Source organism: Juglans microcarpa x Juglans regia, chromosome 5D (genome assembly GCF_004785595.1).
Source record: "Juglans microcarpa x Juglans regia isolate MS1-56 chromosome 5D, Jm3101_v1.0, whole genome shotgun sequence".
Lineage (NCBI taxonomy): Eukaryota > Viridiplantae > Streptophyta > Magnoliopsida > Fagales > Juglandaceae > Juglans > Juglans microcarpa x Juglans regia.
Genome location: NC_054602.1, coordinates 6,312,430 through 6,335,396, shown reverse-complemented (window position 1 = coordinate 6,335,396; position 22,967 = coordinate 6,312,430). Strand labels below are relative to the sequence as shown.

At 31.3% G+C, this 22,967-nt stretch overlaps 1 protein-coding gene and 1 pseudogene across 1 annotated transcript; both read left to right on the top strand.

Moving 5' to 3' along the window:
• The first annotated feature begins 7,414 nt into the window (after positions 1-7,414).
• LOC121264499 lies at positions 7,415-9,030 on the top strand (annotated as a pseudogene).
• A 10,123-nt stretch (positions 9,031-19,153) lies between these two features.
• On the top strand, positions 19,154-21,234 carry LOC121264428 (adenylate-forming reductase 06235-like). The gene has a single exon (XM_041167587.1). It carries the CDS (start codon positions 20,393-20,395, stop codon positions 21,092-21,094), a length of 702 nt encoding a protein of 233 aa, XP_041023521.1. The 5' UTR covers positions 19,154-20,392; the 3' UTR covers positions 21,095-21,234.
• The last annotated feature ends 1,733 nt before the right edge of the window (positions 21,235-22,967 follow it).

Below are 22,967 nucleotides of genomic sequence, written 5' to 3'. Positions count from 1 at the left end.
TGTCCGTGTGATCAACATCAATAATATGATATATGCTAAATAATGCCACTACAACAAATAGTGGCTTTTGAGATAGAAATTTTTCCCACGAATACTATTTGATAACAAATAATTACGTTTTGTCACCAAATTCACATCGTCAGAAGATTCCCACCGCAAATAACTATATTAGACCCTTTTATTTGTCACAAGTTACAATTTGTGGAAATTAAAAAAAAAAATTCACAAAATTAAGCTCATCAGAAAAAGTTTGCAGTTAGTATTTTTTTACAATAACATATGCATTCATTAGTGACGGAATTGGTTGGTGACAACAAATTTTTAATTCTCACGAATACTATTTGGTAGCAAATAATTACGCTTTGCCACCAAATTATTCACATCGCCAAAAAACTCTAACCGCAAATAACTATATTGGACCATTTTATTTGTCACAAGTTACAATCTGTGAAAATTAAAGATTTTTTTTCACAAAGTTAAGCTCATCAAAAAAAGTTTGAAGGTAATATTTTTTTACGATAACATATACATTCATTAGTGACGGAATTTAAGTTGGTGACAAAAAATTTACAATTTCCACGAATATTATTTGGTAGCAAATAATTACGTTTTGTTACCAAATTCACGTTATCAGAAAATTCTCACCGCAAATAATTATATTGGATCCCAAATTTTATTTGTCACGAGTTTTAATCTCTAAAAATTAAAAACTTTTTCCCACAAAAATTAAGTTCATCAAAAAAAATTTGTAGATAATATTTTTTTGAGGTGATAAATATTTTGTTGCAAAATGTCAATTTTTACATTTACGTTCTTTTGTTTCTGACCATTTAAGAAACTGTCGGTAATTCTTGGTTTTTGCAGCAAAAATCACATTGCCGCAAATATTTTCAATTATAAATTTGTCTTTCACAGCTAGATGTTCTCCATGATTTATCAAGCTCCTCTCTCTCATGACGGCCATATATATGCCTTTTAATTCCTTTGATCTGCTAGGAATTTGTTGTTGCCATGGAAGGACGTAGTTATGTGGGTCTCCTGTCTCCTATGTACCGTGTACGTATTGCATGATTCTCCACTTAAAAGGTATCACACATATAGTAGCTAGTACTACGTACTTTTGAGTCACGGCATTAATACGAATGACGTATATAACAGCTGAAACGCATCATGCATGTACTAACTAAAAACAGGGCGGCTCAAAGGCCGGTAGCTAGGCAGCCGAGGCGGGTATCTAATAACCTTAAAAATTCTGTTTGGTCTTTTGCTTTCAAACGAAAATAAATGTCTAGTTTCCACGTAAATTTCATTGATATAACTCTTTGACGTGTTTTAATACGATGTATTAGATTATTATGACAGCACATGACATACATTTCCCTTGCTTCATGCGAATAAATCCTCCACATTGAAAGCTTCGGTATTTAACAATCCCATGAATCAAACTCCAGCTCACAAGCAGATATCTTCCCCTTCAATTCATGCGGACAGCTAGCTACCATTTATATTTATATTGTCAGATTCCTTCCTTTAATTATAGGATCATGGTTGACATACATTTGTATATATTTGCCGCCACCACATATCGTCTGTAATATTCCTTGAAGAAGAATATACAAATATATTAGTTTCAATCTCTTTTAAAATTTCTTTTTATAGAGTAGATCTAACGTATTTTATTAGTCACACGATAATGTTTACATTTTTTTGTATAAAATTTATATAGAAACTTAATACTTGATCTCATTTATAAAATTAAAAAAATAAATAAAGAAAGAAGGCCCAAATTACAAAACTCATAGAAAAACGGAATAAAGTGAAAGGTCTAATACAAAAATACAAAGTAAAAATAAATAATAAAAAAAATAATAATAAATAAATAAATAAATAAAAAGTTACCTGAGATGATCTCCATGCATGTTGCATACTGTTATAAAGAGTGATAATGTCATGACAAGACTAATGATGAGCAAAATACTCCCTCAACAAATAACATTGCCAAAAAATTTATGCCCTAAGGCCTCATTTTGTATTGGGCCGGCCAGTCCTACATAAAAATGGTATGTATTTTTGTGGGCCGTGAACATGAGTTGCGTGGAAAACTTTCCTTTTCAAGACTTTTCTTCTTCATTATTTAGGCTAAGAGGGAACCTTGGCGCTATAAATAATCAGATATAGAGAAATATTTTGACAATATATAAAGAGATCTTATAAAAATAAATTCATAAGCGAATGTGATTTGATGTGATATATTATATTCTAAATATATTTTTATTGTAAAATAGATCAATCGAACATAACATATCAAGTCATGTCAATTTGTAAATTTATTTTTGTAAGACTTTTTTATGACTATAACACTTCTCTAATATTAAATATATATATATATATATATATATATGGTACTAAATATGTACCTCTGGTGTAGAACCAACTTTTTACCGTTGAGAAGTTTGACAGAAGGGTAATGATATACTTATAAGTTTTTTAGAAGTACTGTTTGTAATTTATTTTAGAATCTATCAATACAATTATACCACTTCATTACAAACACTTTTTATTGTATAGTACTTAACTACTTTTATTTTAAATAGAAATGTAAAATAGTTATACATTTCTCATTTTATTTGTCAAAAAGAGTCGACACATGACACATTCACGAAGAGTTTACAACATAGACAGGTAAAAAATGCTAAGTACTGGCCGGCCCAAAGATGTAGTTAAGTCATATTATTTAGTATGATCACAGCTCCATGATCAAGAGTGCTACAGTGGTACTAATCCAGCACTCAATAGATCAGATAATGGTTACAAGTTGGTTTTTTTTTTTTTTTTTTTTTATCTGTTTATGATCATAGTGTCCATATATATATATATATATATATATATATATATATGAAGCATATACCCTTTCATTTATCAAACTATTCGGAAGTAAGCCTCTTACTACTGCTTAATCCATATTCTCTCATTGGTTGTTCTTTTTCAATGATCTTAGTTGTTATAAGGATATGATCAAAACTAGATAACCCAAGCAATCAAGGGAGCTCGGAATTATATATAGTACTGAGGGTCCCGTGTGCCTATTATTGTTCTAAAAATTAAGGCCCTCCAATAAAATTATTTTATAAATTTACTCGATCCCCAAACTAGATTTTCTGGTTCTACTGCTCTTTCAAGTCATCTAATAGTAAAGTCCAATGCATGGCCTGTACATGTTACTAATTTTCAAACGATTAATTACTTCTAACATGATGGTTTTTATTCTCATGATCAGGCAGCAGAAATTGATTGATTTGAGAGTACGACGTACGCATGCATGATGCAAGCGAGACAAGTGCCTGGTATGTCATTAATGACGCTAAGTCAACGATATAGAGAAGTCACGTTTGCAACAAAATAGAATTAAGTTAATTTCAAATCTGGTATAATAATACGAAAATAAATAAAAATTTTATGATTGGGCAATTTAACTTTTTTTTTAATTATTCTTATCGGTTTTGGGCACTTCATGATGATCTATGATCGATGGCCATGATCTTTAGTACCCTTGGAGTCTGGAGATCATCCCTTCGGAAAAGCATGCACGCAATCGAGGCTTTATTTAATTGGCTGCTTAATTGAGCTGATCTTGAACTTTAAATTAACTTTGCATTGGTTTAATTTATAGGCACAAAGATGGAGTACTAGTACTCCATCCACTTGATCATCAAATTTGGGTCAAAATTGAAATATATAGAAAAATACAGAATCCCAACAAATTAATTAAAAGGTATTCCAACCAATACATGAAAGCAAGAAATTAAAGAATCAAAAAGAGAAAAGTTGGACAGTCATGAATCTAATTAATTCATTTTTCAATATTCCCTGCCCGGCCTTTACCAAATTAACGATGAATTTTGAACCACTACGTACGCGCGGCTGGAAGTCATAGACCGTAGACGTGTTCTACAATCAACTGTAGTCAATATTGGAGAAATACGCTGCTCGATCTACTTAATTTTTATGTAATCCTAGTCTTCAAACTTTGCGTTGTGGACTCGTACTAGTACTGCTGGCGCTGGTTGATCACGATGATACATGCGTCGATCTGTTTCAATAAGAGGGGCAACTTTATGCTTATTGCAAGCTTCAGGAATTAATTATTAACCCTTTTCACCTCGCGCGAGGCTGATGACTTATAAATTTATAATAATTAAGTGCACGAAAGAAAAATGAAACCAATTATATATATAATTACTTTTAACATCAATTTTTCTTTAGTTTCTGGACTTCGCCGCGAAGGCCGGTCTTCGTCTATATATAGGTATGTATGTATCTTGAATTTACAGGCCAGCATGGTGCAAGCTGCAGATCGATATAATTACACGATTCCTTCTTCATATATGTTAAACATGATATGACTTAAGTAATTAAATTTAAACCTTTTCATTAGTTTAAACTTTTAAATAAGTAATAATCTAACAAGATATATATAATTAGAATAGGGATCTTAACTTTAAACTTTGACTCTACACGTATTATGCTCTACGGAGCCTGACCATACTTGAGAGGTAGCGTCAAGCTATAATTTAAACAAATAAATAAATTTACCCATTCTAACTAGCTTATTTTTTTTTTTTTATACAATTGATAGTTTAAGTTAAGTTAATAATGCAAGGGATTTGGGTATAATGATTCATAATTGCTTGATTATACACTGGTGGCGTTGGACCCCCTTGATAATGTTATATATTACTTCCTTGAATTGAGGCAATATCAGTACGCATATGACAGAAATTTGTCCATATATAGTTTTTGCTATATATTTCAAATCATCAATTTACTTTACTTTTTGTTTTTTTTTTTAAATATTATTTCATTTTAAGTTTTGAAATTAACTTTTATTCCGATTTTGTCAAAAGTTGTGTCGGGATCATTGTTTATTTACACATTTACTTTTCAAACAATATTTGAAGTTTTACGTACATTTTCCATACTTTCGTATTTTGGGTTTCAGAAGTTTCTTACGCGGCCTGACTTGTGCATGGTCGATGGATGAGATCACTTTGATCATTAATCTAAATTGCTAGAGTTTTTTTTCTCAGTCTTGAACGTCTCCTTACAATCTTGATACTTTTGTTTCTATTAACAACTAGCCTAGCCAGGGTGGACAAGATCGAACAACATTTGAATTTCCAAATTTCTTAACTACTTTGATATATATATATATATATATATATATATATATATATATTGACCGGCTTTATAGACTTTTAACACCTGATCGATAATTAACATTGCTTAACAGGAAGCCCTAGTCTTTCTAATTCGCAGCTTTTAGTGGAGTCATCGATCGCACGGTCCAAGAAGCCAAACGGATGATAACTCATGAACGACATAAATGGCCGTTTCCACTCTCTACGTACAAGCAAGACTTCAAAATTGCATTAATTATTAGTTAAGCTGACTACACATGAGATTAGACACGGCATGCATACTTCGAAATTTAGCTTTTTTTTTTTTTTTTGGTTGAAACTTCCAGTTAATTAATTTGATCATGCATGTCGACATGCAGAAACTTCATGTTTTTGGAATTTCTGCGGTTTATGCCTTGTGCCGTACGGTTATGGTAACTCGATCTCTTTGATTAATTGTCCTAGGTAGTAGCTGGTTAAAAAGTTTACTAAATTACAATCAGCTCCGACTCAACAAGACTTCACGCAAATCTCATGATTATATATAATATTTTTTTAACAAATTTAGAAAATGCGAGCTGATGTGTACGTGTTCATCATTTTTTCTACTTTTTTTTTTTTATTTTATTTTTTTTAAGTAGTGCCCATGCAATTAGCTAGTAGCTAGTAGCGTAACAACAAGAAGTATCGTGAGCTTTATTTATATCATCTAAATATAATTATGAAACTCATCTAAATGAATTATTAGAAAAATTTTCATTATTTTAAATATTAACTTAGATATAGAGACGTTTCCTGAATCTCCAAATCTCATTTCTCTTAAGTTGCATGTGTGGTGGTGTGAGTCATATCCAAAACAGTTATGTATATATTTTTTTTTCTCTTTTATAAGAAGAGGAGTTACCACTTGAATGATTAGAGCTACATGTACTAGCCCCGCTAGGCTCTAATACTGATCTTGCACATGTTGGCAAAACTCGTTAAATCGTTAAAGCTAGCCGCCGTCTCCTTAATTATTGATTTGTATCATTGACAATATCCTCAATTAATTAAAATATCGTTAAAGCGATCCATAATTGATTGAAACATTTAAACATTTGTAGGCCAGCAAGGCAGTCACTACAAGAAATTTGGCTTTTTTAATACTTAAAATTATCGTAAATATTTCTTTAAATCGCTACATTTTTGCAGAAATATATGTGTTTATATATATATATATATTTATATATATAACCTATAATTAAGCTAGTGTGCGAGAAGATTTCAAATTACATGTTCCGGTCTTAATTAATTATCTATATAGAACCTAGGGTGAAGCTCATATTTCTAAGATTTGGTGGATGAAAAGTCATGATATACGAATACCATTTTCTTTAGAATTTTTTTACTCATCATCTCACACACCATAATACTTCTTCTTTTTTTATAATTTTTTTATTTATTCCTCTTAAATTAATTGAATTCTTCTACTTATTATCCATATACTACACATTTAGTAAGAAAAAAAATTATGTATGATATGTGGTGTGAGAATGATGAGTAGAATTTTTATATTGTTTATAGACATAGTGCAACTAATAAAAATTAAAAAAAAAAAAAAAAAAAAAAAAAAAAAAAAAAAGAAGAAGAAGAAGAAGAAGAGGATCAAGAAATTAACTGGCCATCAACTTTGAACCATGAATTATGCCATTGATGGTATTAGAGTCAAACTGTACATGTTTTCGTCCTTGAAGAAGAATCCATACTAAGTTCTACCCCTTCTCCTATTTTAGAATAATAATAATAATAATAATAAAACACTGAACCAAATTTGGAGTATTATCAAGAGTTTGAAAAAAGAAACAGCATGTTAATATTAATTAGTTAGGTAATTTCTTTTTGTAATCATCACGAAGAAAATGAAAACAAAGAATGATATATGTTCGCATCCAAGATATTGTGATAACCTCAATTAATCTTGTAGGGTTAATTGCTAGTCAGTTCGAGCTTCCGAAATCAAGTTAATGTACATGTAGTTTTTCAATAATTTTAAATTTCAAGAAAAATGCAAACAATAGATGAAGATAGGCCAATTTTATCAAATCAAAGTCATAAGATGCTTAGATTAGAAAAGAGTCATAAATGCACAGCTAAAGGCCTCATGACTCTGATTTTCTGATACGTTACTCTCCTCAAAGATGCCTATAAAAAGGCAGCAGTTTCTTTTTTCATGACATGCACACACAATAGAAATCCTTCCCTCAAGTTTTCTTATCTTTTCCTCTCGTGAGAAAATAAAAAATATGCAAAGTCCAGTAAGGTTTTCGAGCTGCCGAGGTGTGGCGTTTGAGATTAAACATCATGAAGATCCCTTTCCCATCAAAAAAATACTCCCCGTAGAAGAGGCCCCCAGCAACTCAATATTTTGGCTAGGCTCTTCCAAAGTGTTCCCATCTCTCATTAGCAGGTCAATAAGTAAAACCAGTAGCCACTTTTGTGATCTTGACCTCAACGAAGACGAACAGGATATTGATTTGGAGATTGTGCCTGAAGAGAACGACGAGGAGAAACAGAAGCAAAGCCCACTTCCACTTCCGGCTATTAGTAAGCCTGAACAACCATCAACGCCTGCTCAAAAGAACGGTTCAAGGCTGGCGATTATACTTCTCGATCAAGGCTTGTTCACTGTGTACAAGCGACTCTTTGCGGTTTGCTTGGCTCTGAACGTTGCTGGTTTGGTTCTTGCAGCCACTGGGAATTTCTCATATGCAAGGAGCAGGCCTGCGCTCTTCTCCATTGCAAACATACTTGCCTTAATACTCTGCCGGAGCGAGGCCTTCCTGCGTGTCATTTTCTGGCTCGCGGTTAAGATATTTGGGAGGTCATGGATCCCTCTGTTTCTCAAGACTGCCATTACATCTCTTCTACAAAGTCTTGGTGGGATACATAGCGGCTGCGGTGTCTCTTCGATTGCATGGCTCACATATGCTTTAGTCCTCACTCTCAAAGACAGAGAAAACACTTCACCTGAGATCATAGGTGTCGCCTCCACCATTCTTGGCCTGCTGTGCTTGTCTTGTCTGGCAGCATTCCCTCTCGTCCGGCATCTCCACCACAATGTATTCGAAAGAACGCATCGCTTTGCTGGGTGGACTGCTCTAGCTCTCCTCTGGGCCTTTATCATACTCACAATCTGTTATGATCCAAAAACCAAATCATACAAGAATGATATGGGCTCCAGGCTGATTAAACAGCAAGAGTTCTGGTTCACAGCAGCCATCACGCTGCTAATTATTTTGCCATGGCTGACCGTGAGACGAGTAGCCGTTAGTGTCTCTGCGCCGTCAGGCCACGCCTCAATCATTAAGTTTGATGGCGGAGTGAAAGCTGGCATATTGGGTCGGATTAGTCCGTCCCCTTTATCTGAATGGCACGCTTTCGGCATCATTTCGGATGACAAGGAGCACATGATGCTAGCAGGTGCTGTTGGGGATTTCACCAAGTCCTTGGTCTCGAACCCTCCAAGCCATTTGTGGGTTCGACAGGTGCACTTTGCGGGCCTGCCTTACCTCGTTAACATGTATGAGAGGGTTGTGTTGGTGGCAACCGGTTCAGGGATTTGCGTCTTTCTATCATTCCTGTTGCAGCAAAGTTCAGCTGATGTGTGCTTGGTTTGGGTGGCAAAGGGAATCGAGCAAAACTTTGGAAAGGAAATCAAAGAGATGGTAAGTGGATGGCCGAAAGAGAAGGTGATTGTCCATGACACCGCCGTGATGGGACGTCCCAATGTGTCTCAAATGAGCATTGAAGCTGCTAGAAATTGGAGAGCAGAAGTAGTCATCGTAACCAGCAATCCAGAAGGAAGTAGGGACGTTGTCAACGCATGCAAAGCAGAAGGAATTCCTGCCTTTGGTCCGATATGGGATTCGTAACTCGTAAGTCCACCCGCAGTCCCGCAATGTACGCTAAACAATGTTTAGAAAGAACAAAAAAACCGTTCTTGTTCTAGTTCAAGGGTTCTGTAGGAATAGATAGTAATGTCATAGAATGAATCTTATGGTATTTATTATGTTCTAAATAAATATTTCAAAAAATTTCGATCAAGTAATCAATAAAAGATAATGATCTATTTTATGCATCTATTTCTATCACGTTAGTTTTCAAGCTAGACCGGTAATTTGAAGGACTATTATTCCTTAACAAAGGATGATATCTACCTTAGAACTTGTGTGCTTTATATCCAAGACTCTTTTTTATATGTTTTTATCATCAACATAATTTGTGTAAGATTTAAATTTTAAAATCTATCTTTTAAATCAAATTTTGTCACATAAATTGCATATGTTATACGGGTGTAATCGGTCAGGTCCTGGGGATAATAGATTGAAAATTTTAGTCTATCATTTTTACTAGACTGGACCATTAGCTATGAGTCCATTCAGTTCATTAACATTTTTTTCCTCTCTCTTTTTTTTTTTTTTTAAAGAAAATCTAATAAAAATTTAATTAAATTAGTAAAATTAAAGTTAAGTGATCTCTATAACATTTTATATATGGTTAATGAATATTAAATAATTTCATTGTATATATAGCCAATAGTGATCCATTGAATGAAAATTATCGAATTAACTTATATAACTACTATATAAAATAATATATATTATATATATAATATTGAAAATTATATATACATTCAGTCGATCTCGATCTGATCCGGTCTAAAAAAATCACATTCCATGACCTACCAATAAGACTATCGGTCTAGTCTTACAACCTTAGTATATAGTGTAAATGGCTTTTAATAGAATTATTCTTTTAACTATCATTATACCCTAAAATCTTGATTTTTTGTAAAGGATAATTCTACTCAGTATTTTTACATCACACATCACATTTGATTTTTTATATTTTTATTTTATTTCTTAGTAAATGTGTGGTGTATATGTAATGAATAGAATAATTCTTTTAGTTTAGTAAGAATAAAAAATATAAAAATAATATATAATATAAAAATTGATGAATAGAAATAATGCCTCATAAATCTCGTCACGGGCCATGCCTTAACATAAATCTAGCAATTAAGTACAACTAACACCGTGTCTACCACAGAAAAAGCAGGAGAGGAATTTTTGATTGTTAAGATAACGTCCGTCATAAAAAAAAAAAAAAAAAAAAATTGTGTATGGAAATGTTCTAAAATAAATGTGTAATTTGACTTATAATTTAAATTTTTTTTCATATTAATAAGTAATTTTAATTTATTGAATAAAATAAAATCTGTTTCTATTAAAAAAAAAAAAAAAAAAAAGGAAGTACCGTGTCTACCACAGTTACTTGATGAGTCATGATGTACTGATCATGTTTGTATGGCCAGCATTAGCTATGCCAGCTATCTCTCGTCAGATTCTTTTTAAATGAAAAATTATCGCGTGGTCGAGGTCTATCTCAGTCAATTAAAAAGTTACGGTCCCATTAACCACCCTCACAAAAGATAATGACACTTTACATATCATTTATTATTTTATTATTATTTTTTATTTTTTATTTTTTAAAATTTCATTAAAAATTTTATAACATGATATTCTTGTATTATTTAAAATAAATAAATTTAATCAACTAATTTAATCATGCGATTTAATTAAAATAAATTGACTTCCTTTTACTTTTTAAGTCAAATTTTAGAAAATTAAATTTATTTTAAATTAATTTATATGATTACGTTTGATTGAATTTATTTTTTTAAAATTATACATAAAAATTATATTAAGATATTTTTAATTTAAATTTAAATAGTATAAAAAGAAAGAATAGCTGAATAGTCAAACAGTAATAAATGATAATATCCTTATTCATTACCCCTCTCAAAATATTAGGAGAATATGCATTTTTTGAAAGAGTAAGATATTTCTTTATACTGTACATTATATATTTATATAATTTAATTTATAAATTTTTAAAATCAAATTATATCACATAAATAACAGTGATATAAAAGTATTTAAATAGAATTATTATATTTTAAGATATAGAAGAAACACTCCCGAAGAGTTAACAGAACTTTTTCTTAAAAAGGCAAAAAGCCTACAACCTTATAATAAAAAAGGAAAAACCCAAAAATTCAACTAAAAACAAAAGAATTAAAAAAATAAATAAATTAGGAAGAACAAAACTAAAAAAAAAAAAAACTTAAAAAAAAAAGAGAAAAACGCAGGGTTGATTTTTTTCTTTTTCTTTTTTTATATTACTTTTTTGGGTTTAATTATTTTTTTGAATTGGTATGTTTTTTATTTCTCAAGAATTTAGTGTTTCCTTTTTTAAAACAAATAATTTGTTACATTTTATTTTTTGAAATTAGTTATATATATTGAACTTTATTTGAAAATAAATATTTTATCATTTTTTACTGGAATAAAATATTGTGGCGACACTCAACATGTCAGTCTTTTAGTGACTGTAATCGTAAATGTCGTGCCGACTGCCATATATATTACAAGTCTCCCTATAAATATATTAACTGATTCTAAGATTAACCAATCACTTTATTACCTATTCGTTAAGAAAAAGAAAAGTCGGTTTATAAGTCAACGTAAGAAGAAAAATGATAGTATGACTGTGGCTTTTTATTTTTATTTATTTATTTATTTTTAATTATTAAGGATGTTTAAACAATGCTTAAAGAAAAAAAAATTAGAAAAATTCATTTGTACTATTGTACATATTTGTTAGGGACATTTAATAGTCACTTTAGTATTATCCAAAAATAAAAGCATATTAGATTAACAGAGCCAACTAGCTCATAAGAATAAAAAGAAGTGAAGAATGGGTAAATAGCAAGAAGAGTAAAGTTCCATTTAGCAATATATTTGTTTTCAAGTATTTTAAGATATTTCTTTTCTAAACTTCATTCAAATTCAAAATGCTTTTAATTTTTAATTTTTAATTTTTTTCTTTAATCATTACTTAATCATTACATCTTTCTCAAACTTTCAAACAAATACAAAAAATAATACTAGTTTTTCAAATTTTAAAATAAAAATAATATTAAAAAAAGATAATGCTGAGTGAACTGATGATTGTGTATCCTATATTTGACCGATTGTGTATTTTTATTTTATTTATTATTTTTTTTAATGATTAAAAAAGTAAATATTAGTAAATTTATATATATTTTTATTTTTTTAAAAAATATTTAAAAATTTTTAGAAATAAACAGAAAAAAATAAAAAAAATTGCAATTGCCCTTATCGGTCAAAACCAGGGGTACCATCTTCAATCCCCATAGCAGTGTCCTTAAAAATATATATTCAAACAACTTTTTAACTTTTTAATATATAATTTATTTAACTTTTTCTTATCTATTCATCAAAAATTAATAAAATATTTTAATTGAAACTATTTAACTATTATTTACATATTTTAAATATTCAAACGCATCTAAAGCCCTGCGTCTTGCCACAGTCATTGTGGTTGCCAGCCAGCCCCCTCGTTGGATACCTAGGCCTCGGAGACAAAAGCCCTTTCATTTCTCAGAATTTTTAAATACAATATTATCGTTTTTATGGAAAAGTGGGTATATTACAATTTCTTGCTAACATTGATAATTAGTAAGTAAATATTATAAATTATTTTAAAACAGTTAAAGAGGTTTGTGTACTTTTCCCAATTTCTTGTGTTCTAACATATACAACGAATGCATCGTCAACTCTCGCGGGACATTGTCATAAATGGTTTGATCTCTAGCCGTAGTTTCAGATCAATCAGACATGTCCAAGGACTCCTCAAGAGTCAAAACTGTCCGCGCGCCACTACAACTTACCCTATATATAATATAATATTCAGGTGGCTGCAGGGTGATGCAATATGCAACATTCATATTATTGTAGTGCGCAACGACATCATGACCCAATTATTATATATATATATATATTATACGTACTTTAATTGCTGAGCATTCATGAGAGCATCATGCGATATCGAGCTTAGTCAAGCCTATATATGCTCATGCATTTCAAGAAATTAGTGAATCGTATCTATTACACTAAGGCGTTAATCGTATTAATTACAAGATAAACATGCATGTAATTAAGTATAATTTGTTAGGTATTAATTAGGGGCTGGAATATTATTATAGATGATCATGATATAAACGGAACCTCATCATAAATGTTTTTTGTAGAGAAAAAACGCTTTTCCATGCCATACCATTTCGAAGAATAGAATTACATCTTGGGCGCTCTTTATTTTCTTAGATTTGGAGCGGTAATTTTAGTTCCGTAATTATAATTAGTATTGCATAAATTTTAGTATTTTTGTCATTCGTGGCGCTATGAATATTATGCTTGAAATCTTTGACCATGGCAGAGTGATGCATCAGCTCAATCTGATCGGTACGGTTGTCTTAACTCGCTACAGACGCCGTCTAGCTAGCTAGATCCATTAAGATCATCAATAAAATAACAAAACAAAACTATATATGGAGATGATCATATATTTTTCTTATAAGGTGTCGTACGTGGCCCGCCAAGAACCAAGTTTTTGGAAAATCAAGTGAGTTCATGAGATCCTTGGGGTGATCTAATTATTAGTATTTTATAAGCTTGTCTGTTATTCATTTACAAACAAGATGACTTTATATATATATATATATAATACTTGTGACCTCAGACATAATAGAGATTAATTATGACGGTTAGTTTTAATAGATGATCAAGACAAAGAGACAAGAAATTCACCCAAAATATAGAGAAAACAACTCTGAATAATATTGAATAATAGAAAATTTTGAAATTATTTTATAAAACCCACAAGCCGGACTTAAATAACTGCAAAAATCGAAATTATGATATTTTTTCAAAAATAGAAAAATATAAATTATTGTATGAGAAATATATATATAAATAAACAAGAATCCTACTAAAAATTTGGTGAAAATCAAAATTAGAATCACTTCCAAAATCTAAAATCAAATATTTACTAATAAGACAAAAATGAGCATAAATATAAGATTTGATGGAAAATAACTAAAATTGCCCTTAATCCAAGGAATATATTAAGCTTTTCATTCCATATTTGTATAGATTCATATTCTTAAGGTAGTACTTCAACGCAATCAACGTAGAATCTAGATTTAGATACCTCATATCAATTTGGGTTTGCATCATTCTCATCGGATTAGTGAGAATTTGTCCTCGAATTCTAAACTTTCTTACATCAATCTTTTGGATGTCCAATTAGACCAGCCAATCCTTCCTTTTGTTGTATCGTCTCGATAATTATAGAAAAACTAAAATTGATTTGATCTGGTCGAAATAAAATAATATTAAGCATCTTATACTCCAAAATTAAGTTTATTTCCCAAATCTCAAATACAAAATATATATATATTTTTTGAATAGGAGAATTTGAAAAAAAATCCTCAACTCCAAGAAAATCAACATAGTTAATTGTCTCAAAAGTTGTTTCATGATCTTCAAACTTCAAAACTTCACCACCATTTTATTTTTTCCAAGTTTTTTTTATGTTTTCAATAAAAATAGTTATCTCATCCACGGTTATCTTCATCAAGACAAGTATCGTAGATTGGTATAGAATTTTACTCTATGGAAGAATGTCCTTCCTCAAATTCTTCTTCCTCAGAGTAGTAAATCTACTCAACCTCATGCAATAAATCAATGAAACCTTCAGTCTGAAAAATACTAGGAAATTCTAGTAAATAAACTCTGAAATCGAGGTCCTCATGACGCTCATCCCTACCATGGTACCCCTAAAATAGAGCACGCTTGTGATACGAGTTTTCAAAACTATAATCAGAATCGTGATCTTCCATCTCACGATCACTGATATCTAGTATTGTGAGACACTGGGTTAACTCTGCAACCTATCTTTACAAATCCTTAATCATTACATCCTAAATGCTATGATCACGGTGCGATACTTCCTCATTTAGAACTTGCCCATGACGACCGCAACCACCAGCCATGGAAACTGATGAGATATCATCCCAGGAAATATGTTGAAGCTCTGATGCCAACTGCCGAGAGTAATTCTAACGGCTAGATCCATTAAATGATCAACACAGAGAAGACAAGAGATTCGTCCAAAATACAGAGAAAAACTCTAAATAATATTGATTAATAGTAAAATTCAAAATTATTTTATGAAACCCACAAACCGGACTTAGATAGCTGCAAAATTTAGAATTATGATGATTTTTTCAAAAAAGGAAAAATCTAAGATATTGTATGAGAAATAAATACATAAAAAAATAAGAATCCTACCAAAAATTTAACCAAAATCGAAAGAATAATTATTTCCAAAACTTGAAACTAAATATTTACTAATAAGGCAAAAATAAGCATAAATATATGATTTGATGAAAAATAACTAATATTATCCTTAGTCCAAGGAATATATTAAATTTTTCCTTTCATATTTGTATAGATTCATCTTCTTAAGGTAATACTTCAATACAATCAACGTAAAATCTAGATCTAGGTATCCCATATCAATTTATGTTTACATCAACTTGTGATCCCTTTCCCAATACTTTGTGCTAAAAGGACGAGCCTTTATACGTTGAAAGGAAAATACTATTCCCACATAAGATTTCTACCAAAATCCTCTACTGAATTTTTTTTTTATTTTTACTTAATGATTAAGTAAATGTTTTTAAATGAATAGGTGATTTTTTTTTTATTTTTAAAAAATATCTAAATAGTTTAAAAAATGGTGAAAGAAAAAGTAAAAAATAAAAAATAAAAAAAATGTTTGAGTGTTCGGTAGAGAATTTATCGCTGTGGACGTAGCAACGTCCTACGTTGAAATTAGCTTGTAAATGTTCCAGGCCATTATCACACAGAGAGAATTAATGGAGATCTAGCAGCTAATTTAATGTTTATATTTTAAAGAAAATGATAGACATGTAATTATTTTTATATTAATCCTCTTTATAATTTTTTTTTAAATGAGAATATTTTTATAAAATAATTTATAAAAATAATATCATTTTATAAAAATCTTTATTTTAAAATGTAATATTTGTCAAGATGATTGCGTGCGTGTATCGTTACTCTCTTTAGTCTAGTTGCATGCTAATATAAGGTACCATTTGAATTTCTGAGCTAATTGTTGGAGCAAATTCTCGTTTACTAATTCGTTCATTTCGTAAATTCTCGTCATGCATGCGAGAAAATGACAGATGGATCAAAAGCTGACCAAGATGTAATTAATTAAGCATTAATCGATTCTTAATTAGTTGAAACTTACAAATTTAGCTCGTTAAACTTTCTTGCATTAACTGCACAAGTGGATGCATCATTCCATTTATGGAATAGCTCTAAATTTGAACTTTTCTAGTTCAAAAAATATAATTAAAATTAATACGGTCAGTGCCTCCGCACAGGATAGAATAGTCCATGCACGCTGGTTTGGTTTAATTCATGAAGATAATAAACGAATTAAATTTTGAATAAATTGAAATTCAAGATGATTTGAATTTGATATATAGTAATTAATAATATCAGTAGTTATACAGCTTTATTATTACTAATTACTATATGATATATATATATATATATGTGTTATATATAAATATGGCCGAAAATATGTATTGTTGGCGATATTTTGAACAATTGTCTAATTTTTTCGGAAGTTTTTTGCTTTGGTTGCAAATATGGATTGTTTAGATACGACAAAATATCGTCGTAAATAGCGAAAATATCAATATCGCATTGAAGACTAGTACGAAAAATAATAACTTCTGACAATTATTAACCAAAAAAAGATATATTATTTAAAATATTGATATAAGATTTTTTTTAAAAAACAATTTCGTTGACCAAAAAATCTTATATAATACATTCATATTGGATTATGAAACGTCAATCCCTTCTTAATTTGTTTGAAACTTAGATTAATTTAGAGCTCGTTTATTTTTAGAAAAGAAATGAGATAAAATGAGATTAAAGTAAAAAAATTAAATAAAATATTATTAGAATATATTTTTTAATATTATTTTTGTTTTAAGATTTAAAAAAGTTGAATTGTTTATTTTATTTATATGAGAATTTAAAAAAATTGTAATGATGAAATAAAATAAAATATTTTCTAAAAACAAACGAAACTTTACATGTTGAGCTTTTCTTGAATTGACTGTCTTATAAATTTAGTGCATTGTTCCATTTATGGTAACCCGGCCTCTTTGAATAATTGTTCCGGTACTAAAGGATTGAGAGGTTGCGAGTTACAAAAACAAGTGGACTTGCATTAATTTTCAGGAGCTGCAACTTTGATGGGACCTGACTTGTGTATATAAAATGTATTTTTTTTTTATAAACTATACACGATATTAAATAATTCAAAATGATGAGGGAACAAGGGAGCATGGCACAATAATTTCGTAACAGATTAAATATTGTTTAAATCTTATCCATATATATCAAAGTGGACAATTTTTTTTTTCTTGGAAAGGGATAGGAGGAAGGATATATATATATATATATAATATATATTGATCATAGCTTCTTGCTTGAACATGATTACAATAAAGAATGAATAATTCGGAACCTGCATTATATAATTCTGATTTTGCATTATTATAACCAATAATAACAAGTAGTATTCCTATGCTAATAAAATTTGAATATCCTCATTATTATTTTTATTTTAAAAAAAAAACAGCAGCCTTAAATTAATGACCCTTATAATTGCTGCATGCATGTCAGCCACATGCATGGATCTTTTTGACTTTCTTTAAAAACGTGTGGCACGTACGTACATGACCTCAAGATCACTTTCGTTATTGAATCAACTAATATCCATGTGAACAGTTTTGCTGATATAAGTGGGAATATATATATATATATATATATATATATATATATATGGAGCCTAGTATGAAAAGATTTCAGGTGTTCCTCGCCTTTACGTTAGCATTAAGTTTTCATACGGCCATTGTGAACTGAATACTGCCGACTTTATTAACCTACGGCCTTCAGGCTTCAATGAGGAGAAGCATGTTATCTATAACGCGCTAAAAAATCCAAACGAAAGAACGGCATATCCAAGATCCAACATACCGATTATATAACGCAAACAAGACTGAAGCTTGAAGTGTGTGTAAATGTCACATAATTATTTTGAAAAAGATTAAAATTTATTATTAAAAAATTAATTTTTTTATATATGAGTCTCATATTTTATTAATTACTTTTTTTCAAAATGATTATATGATTGTGATTATAAAATTTACGGTTGCAATTATCTTTTTTTTGAAAAAAAAAGATGCATGACGACAAAGCCTCTCTTGTAAAAAGCACCAAAACATGAAGGATTAAAGTCTAGTGGCCAAGATTTACAATATCATCTTATATAGCATCAAATGATTAGTAGATAATTAATAAAATATAGGCAAATTGTTTCTCGATCATTTATTATTATTTAAGGAGATAAATGAAATAATGAAAATTATAGCGATGACCAATTTGATAGAAATTAAAAGTAAATAGAAACCCAAATAAAAAGAGAGAAAATTAAGTAAGAGATGAATATTTTTGAAGACTATATATGTCTTTATTTTAAATTATGATTGAATATAAAATATAGGTCCTTATATATAAGCAAATTACATGGAAATAAAATAAGATAAAATATCTTGATTATTATGGACTTAGATTTGATAATTATGAAAATCAAATCATCATTGATTTAAAAAAAACTTTTTCTTATTAAATTTTAAAAAAAAAAATTGAATTTTTTTAAATAAGAAATTAGTGATACTGTTAGTCTCCCCCGAAAAAAGGGAGTTTTCAACTTTTCAATCCTTGAACGCAAGAGAACCCCCTGATTGGGCCCATGTTTACTGTTCAATCTTGTGCTATCCTCACTTTTGTATGGCTATATACAGTGACCGTTAGAATGTCGGCAAGTGCAGTACTCATTCAATAATTTTTGAATGAGAAGGCGAAGAAAATATGGAAGTATATAACACGTTTACAAAATCAAAGTCATAAGATGCTTAGACAGGATCAGCTCCGAAAGCATATAAATGCAGCTTGCGCACTTCTGCTAGATGTGAAATCGTTGCTGAATCCTGTTGTCTTAAAGGCTCTTCGTAAGCAAGTTCTGAGTTTGGCACCTGCTGACACAAGCTGTATGGGCATTGCCCAGACTGTGTTCAGTTCTCATACATGAGAAAAATTACGTGTCCACAAAAAAACAGAAGCACAAACAATAGATATCGATCCCTCTCTCAAGATCTATTTCTTCTCTATATTACTTCCCCCTGTAGGAAAACAAATATGCTAAGCCCAGTAAGGTTTTCGAGCTGCCGAGGCGTGGCGTTTGAGATCAATCGGCTTCGTGCAGATCCCTTTGCCATCAAAATACCAGTCGCGGAAGAGACGTCTCCAAGCAACACAATATTTTGGCATGGCTCTTCCAGAGAGTTCCGGACTTCTTTCATTCAGAGGTCTTTAAGTAAAACCAGCAGCCACTTTTGTGATCTTGACCTGAATAAAGATCAAGAAGAAGACACAGACTTACATGAGGTTGTGCTGGAAGAAGGGAGCCACGAGGAGAAACAGAAGCAAAGCCCACTTCCACTTCAGGCCACTAGCAAACGTGAACATCCATCAAAGCCTGCTCAAAAGAATTCAAGGCTGTCGATTATACTGCTCGATCAGGGGTTGCTCACTGTGTACAAGCGACTCTTTGCGGTTTGCTTGGTTCTGAATATAACAGGCTTGGTTCTAGCTGCCACAGGGCATTTCCCATATGCAAGACGCAAGCCATCGCTCTTCTCCATTGCAAACATACTTGCTTTGACGCTCTGCCGGAGCGAGGCCTTCCTGCGTGTTATTTTCTAGCTCGCGGTGAAGATATTTGGAAGACCATGGATCCCTCTGTTTCTCAAGACTGCGACTACATCTCTTCTACAGAGTCTTGGTGGAATCCATAGCGGCTGCGGTGTCTCTTCAGTTGCATGGCTCATATATGCCTTAGTCCTCACCCTCAAAGACAGAGAAAACACGTCACCTGAGATTATAGGTGTGGCGTCAACGATTCTTGGCCTTCTTTGCCTCTCTTCTTTGGCAGCATTTCCTCTCGTCCGGCATCTCCACCACAATGTATTCGAAAGAACACATCGCTTTGCTGGGTGGACTGCTCTAGCACTCCTATGGGCCTTTATTATCCTCACAATCTGTTACGATCCAAAAACCAAATCTTACAAGAATGATATGGGCTCCAGGCTGATTAAACAGCAAGAGTTCTGGTTCACAGCAGCCATCACGCTGCTAATCATTTTGCCATGGGTGACCGTGAGACGAGTAGCCGTCAATGTCTCTGCCCCGTCAGGCCACGCCTCAATCATCAAGTTTGAGGGCGGAGTGAAAGCTGGTATATTGGGTAGGATTAGTCCGTCTCCTTTATCTGAATGGCACGCTTTCGGCATCATATCTGATGAGAAGGAGCACATGATGCTAGCAGGTGCTGTTGGGGATTTCACCAAGTCCTTGGTCTCGAACCCTCCAAGCCATTTATGGGTTCGACAGGTGCACTTTGCGGGCCTGCCTTACCTCGTTAACATGTTTGAGAGGGTTGTGTTGGTGGCAACCGGCTCAGGGATTTGCGTCTTTCTATCATTCCTGTTGCAGCAAAGTTCAGCTGATGTGTGCTTGGTTTGGGTAGCAAAGGGAATCGAGCAAAACTTTGGAAAGGAAATCGAAGAGATGGTTAGTGGATGGCCGAAAGAGAAGGTGATTGTCCATGATACCGCTGTTCTGGGACGTCCCAATGTGTCTCAATTGAGCATTGAAGCTGCTAGAAACTGGAGGGCAGAAGTAGTCATCGTAACCAGCAATCCAGAAGGAAGTAGGGACGTTGTCAATGCATGCAAAGCCGCAGGAATTCCTGCCTTCGGTCCGATATGGGATTCGTAAGTCCGTCCGCCCGCCCGCAGTCCCGTAGTGTACGTTAATAGTAATGGTTTTATTTTTTTTAAAAAATTCAGGTTCTTGTTCTATTTCAACGATTTTACGATATAAAGTAAATCCTATAGTATTTGTTGCTATCTGCGTAAATATTTGGAACAGCATCAATTAATTAATCAATAAAAAGTAAATGATGATCTACTTTTATACGTCCATCTCTTGAGGCTTTCAACCGCGAGAACAATAACTGGAAGTGTAAAAATAATATGCTGGCTCTTTATTATGACAAAATTTAGTCTAATTGAGTTGTAAATATATGGAGTAGAGTCTGTGTTGCAATTCTAATAAAAAGTGCAAAAATTGCAAATTTGCAAGACGTGATCTCATCATGATGAGATCAACCTATCATGAATAAATCGGTCATAACATTTTATTCCCTTACACTATAAGAAAAATAAACATTTATAATGGATTATTTGTTACAAAAATGATGATTTATGATGAAAACAGACTCATTTTAGTAAGAAATAGTCATTTTCACACAGCAAATGACTAGCTATAAATAAACAGTTTTTTTATAATATTATCGGATTAAGGTGATCTTGGTGGCGTTAAATTCGTATTTCACAAGAATATTTAAATTGTAACATTTACGGGATCAAAACAACTGAACAGAATGTTCGCTCATTGCTTGACACTTTGCTCGAGCTAAAATTTTGAGATTAACTTTTCCATTTGGGTCTGGACGCTTTAAGTGGTCTACTCAAATACTAAGTATATATAGAATAATATGCTTGACTTCTCAGTTTGGAAAGAGACTTGATGTTTTCATTGTATTCTTGAGAGAAAGTTCTAAGTGATCCATTGCGTAAAGAAGACCTATTCTCTCCTGAGAAACATACCTCTATCATATTTTTCTTGTGTTTGCGTACTGCTGAGTTCATTGGTCATTGGCCAGATGGATTTTCAAAGTTGTTTGGCTGTAGAGATCGAGTTGGTGCTCGTGGTAAAACTATAAAAAGGTTGGTGGTCAGGAAACTCCAAAAACAACTTAGAAAATGAAAAAAGCTCGGTTGACTTTATTCTCTTTCTTTTTAAATTACATTTTTGGGTTTAATTATTTTCTTGAATTTGTATGTTTTTTAATTTCTCAAGAATTTAGTTTTTCTTTTAAAAAAAAAAAAAACTTGTAACATTTTATTTTTTAAAATTAATTTTAAATCTTGAGTTCTATTTGAAAATAAATATTTTATCGTTTTTTACTAGAATAACTAGTGCTTCGATAAAAAAATATATTTGGTATCAACATGTCAGTTTGCTAGAGACTATAATCATAAAGGTTACTACCATATTACAAGTCTCCCGTATAAATATATGGCTTTTGCTACACATCATCTTACATTACATACCACACATATTTTAACTTTTTTATTTTATTCCTACTAAACTAATTGAATTTTTCTACTCATCCTCTCTACACCACATACTTGTTAAGAAAAAAAATAAAAAGATAAAAAAATCATATATGGTGTGTGGTTTAGGAATGATGAGTAGAATTCTTGTAAATATATTGACTGATTCGACGATTCACCATCACTATATATATATATATATATATATATATATATTAAGAAGATGATGGTATCCCAATTTTATTGATAACCAAATGTCTGGAGGTTACAAATAATAAAAAAATCCAAACCCAGGTATCAAGAAAACGTAAGACCCAAAGCAAAACCACAAAACATTATACAAAATATTAAAGGCAAAATTCTAATAAATACAAAACCAAAATAACATAACATACCTGCACAAAAAATCAAGATAAGAAAAACCTGTAGCATACCTGTTATCGACAACAAATTATGTGGAAACCTGCTTG

Excerpts from the sequence above, each read along its gene's own strand:
- LOC121264428 (XM_041167587.1), top strand. The coding sequence starts at position 20,393 with ATGGGCTCCAGGCTGATTAAACAGCAAGAGTTCTGGTTCACAGCAGCC.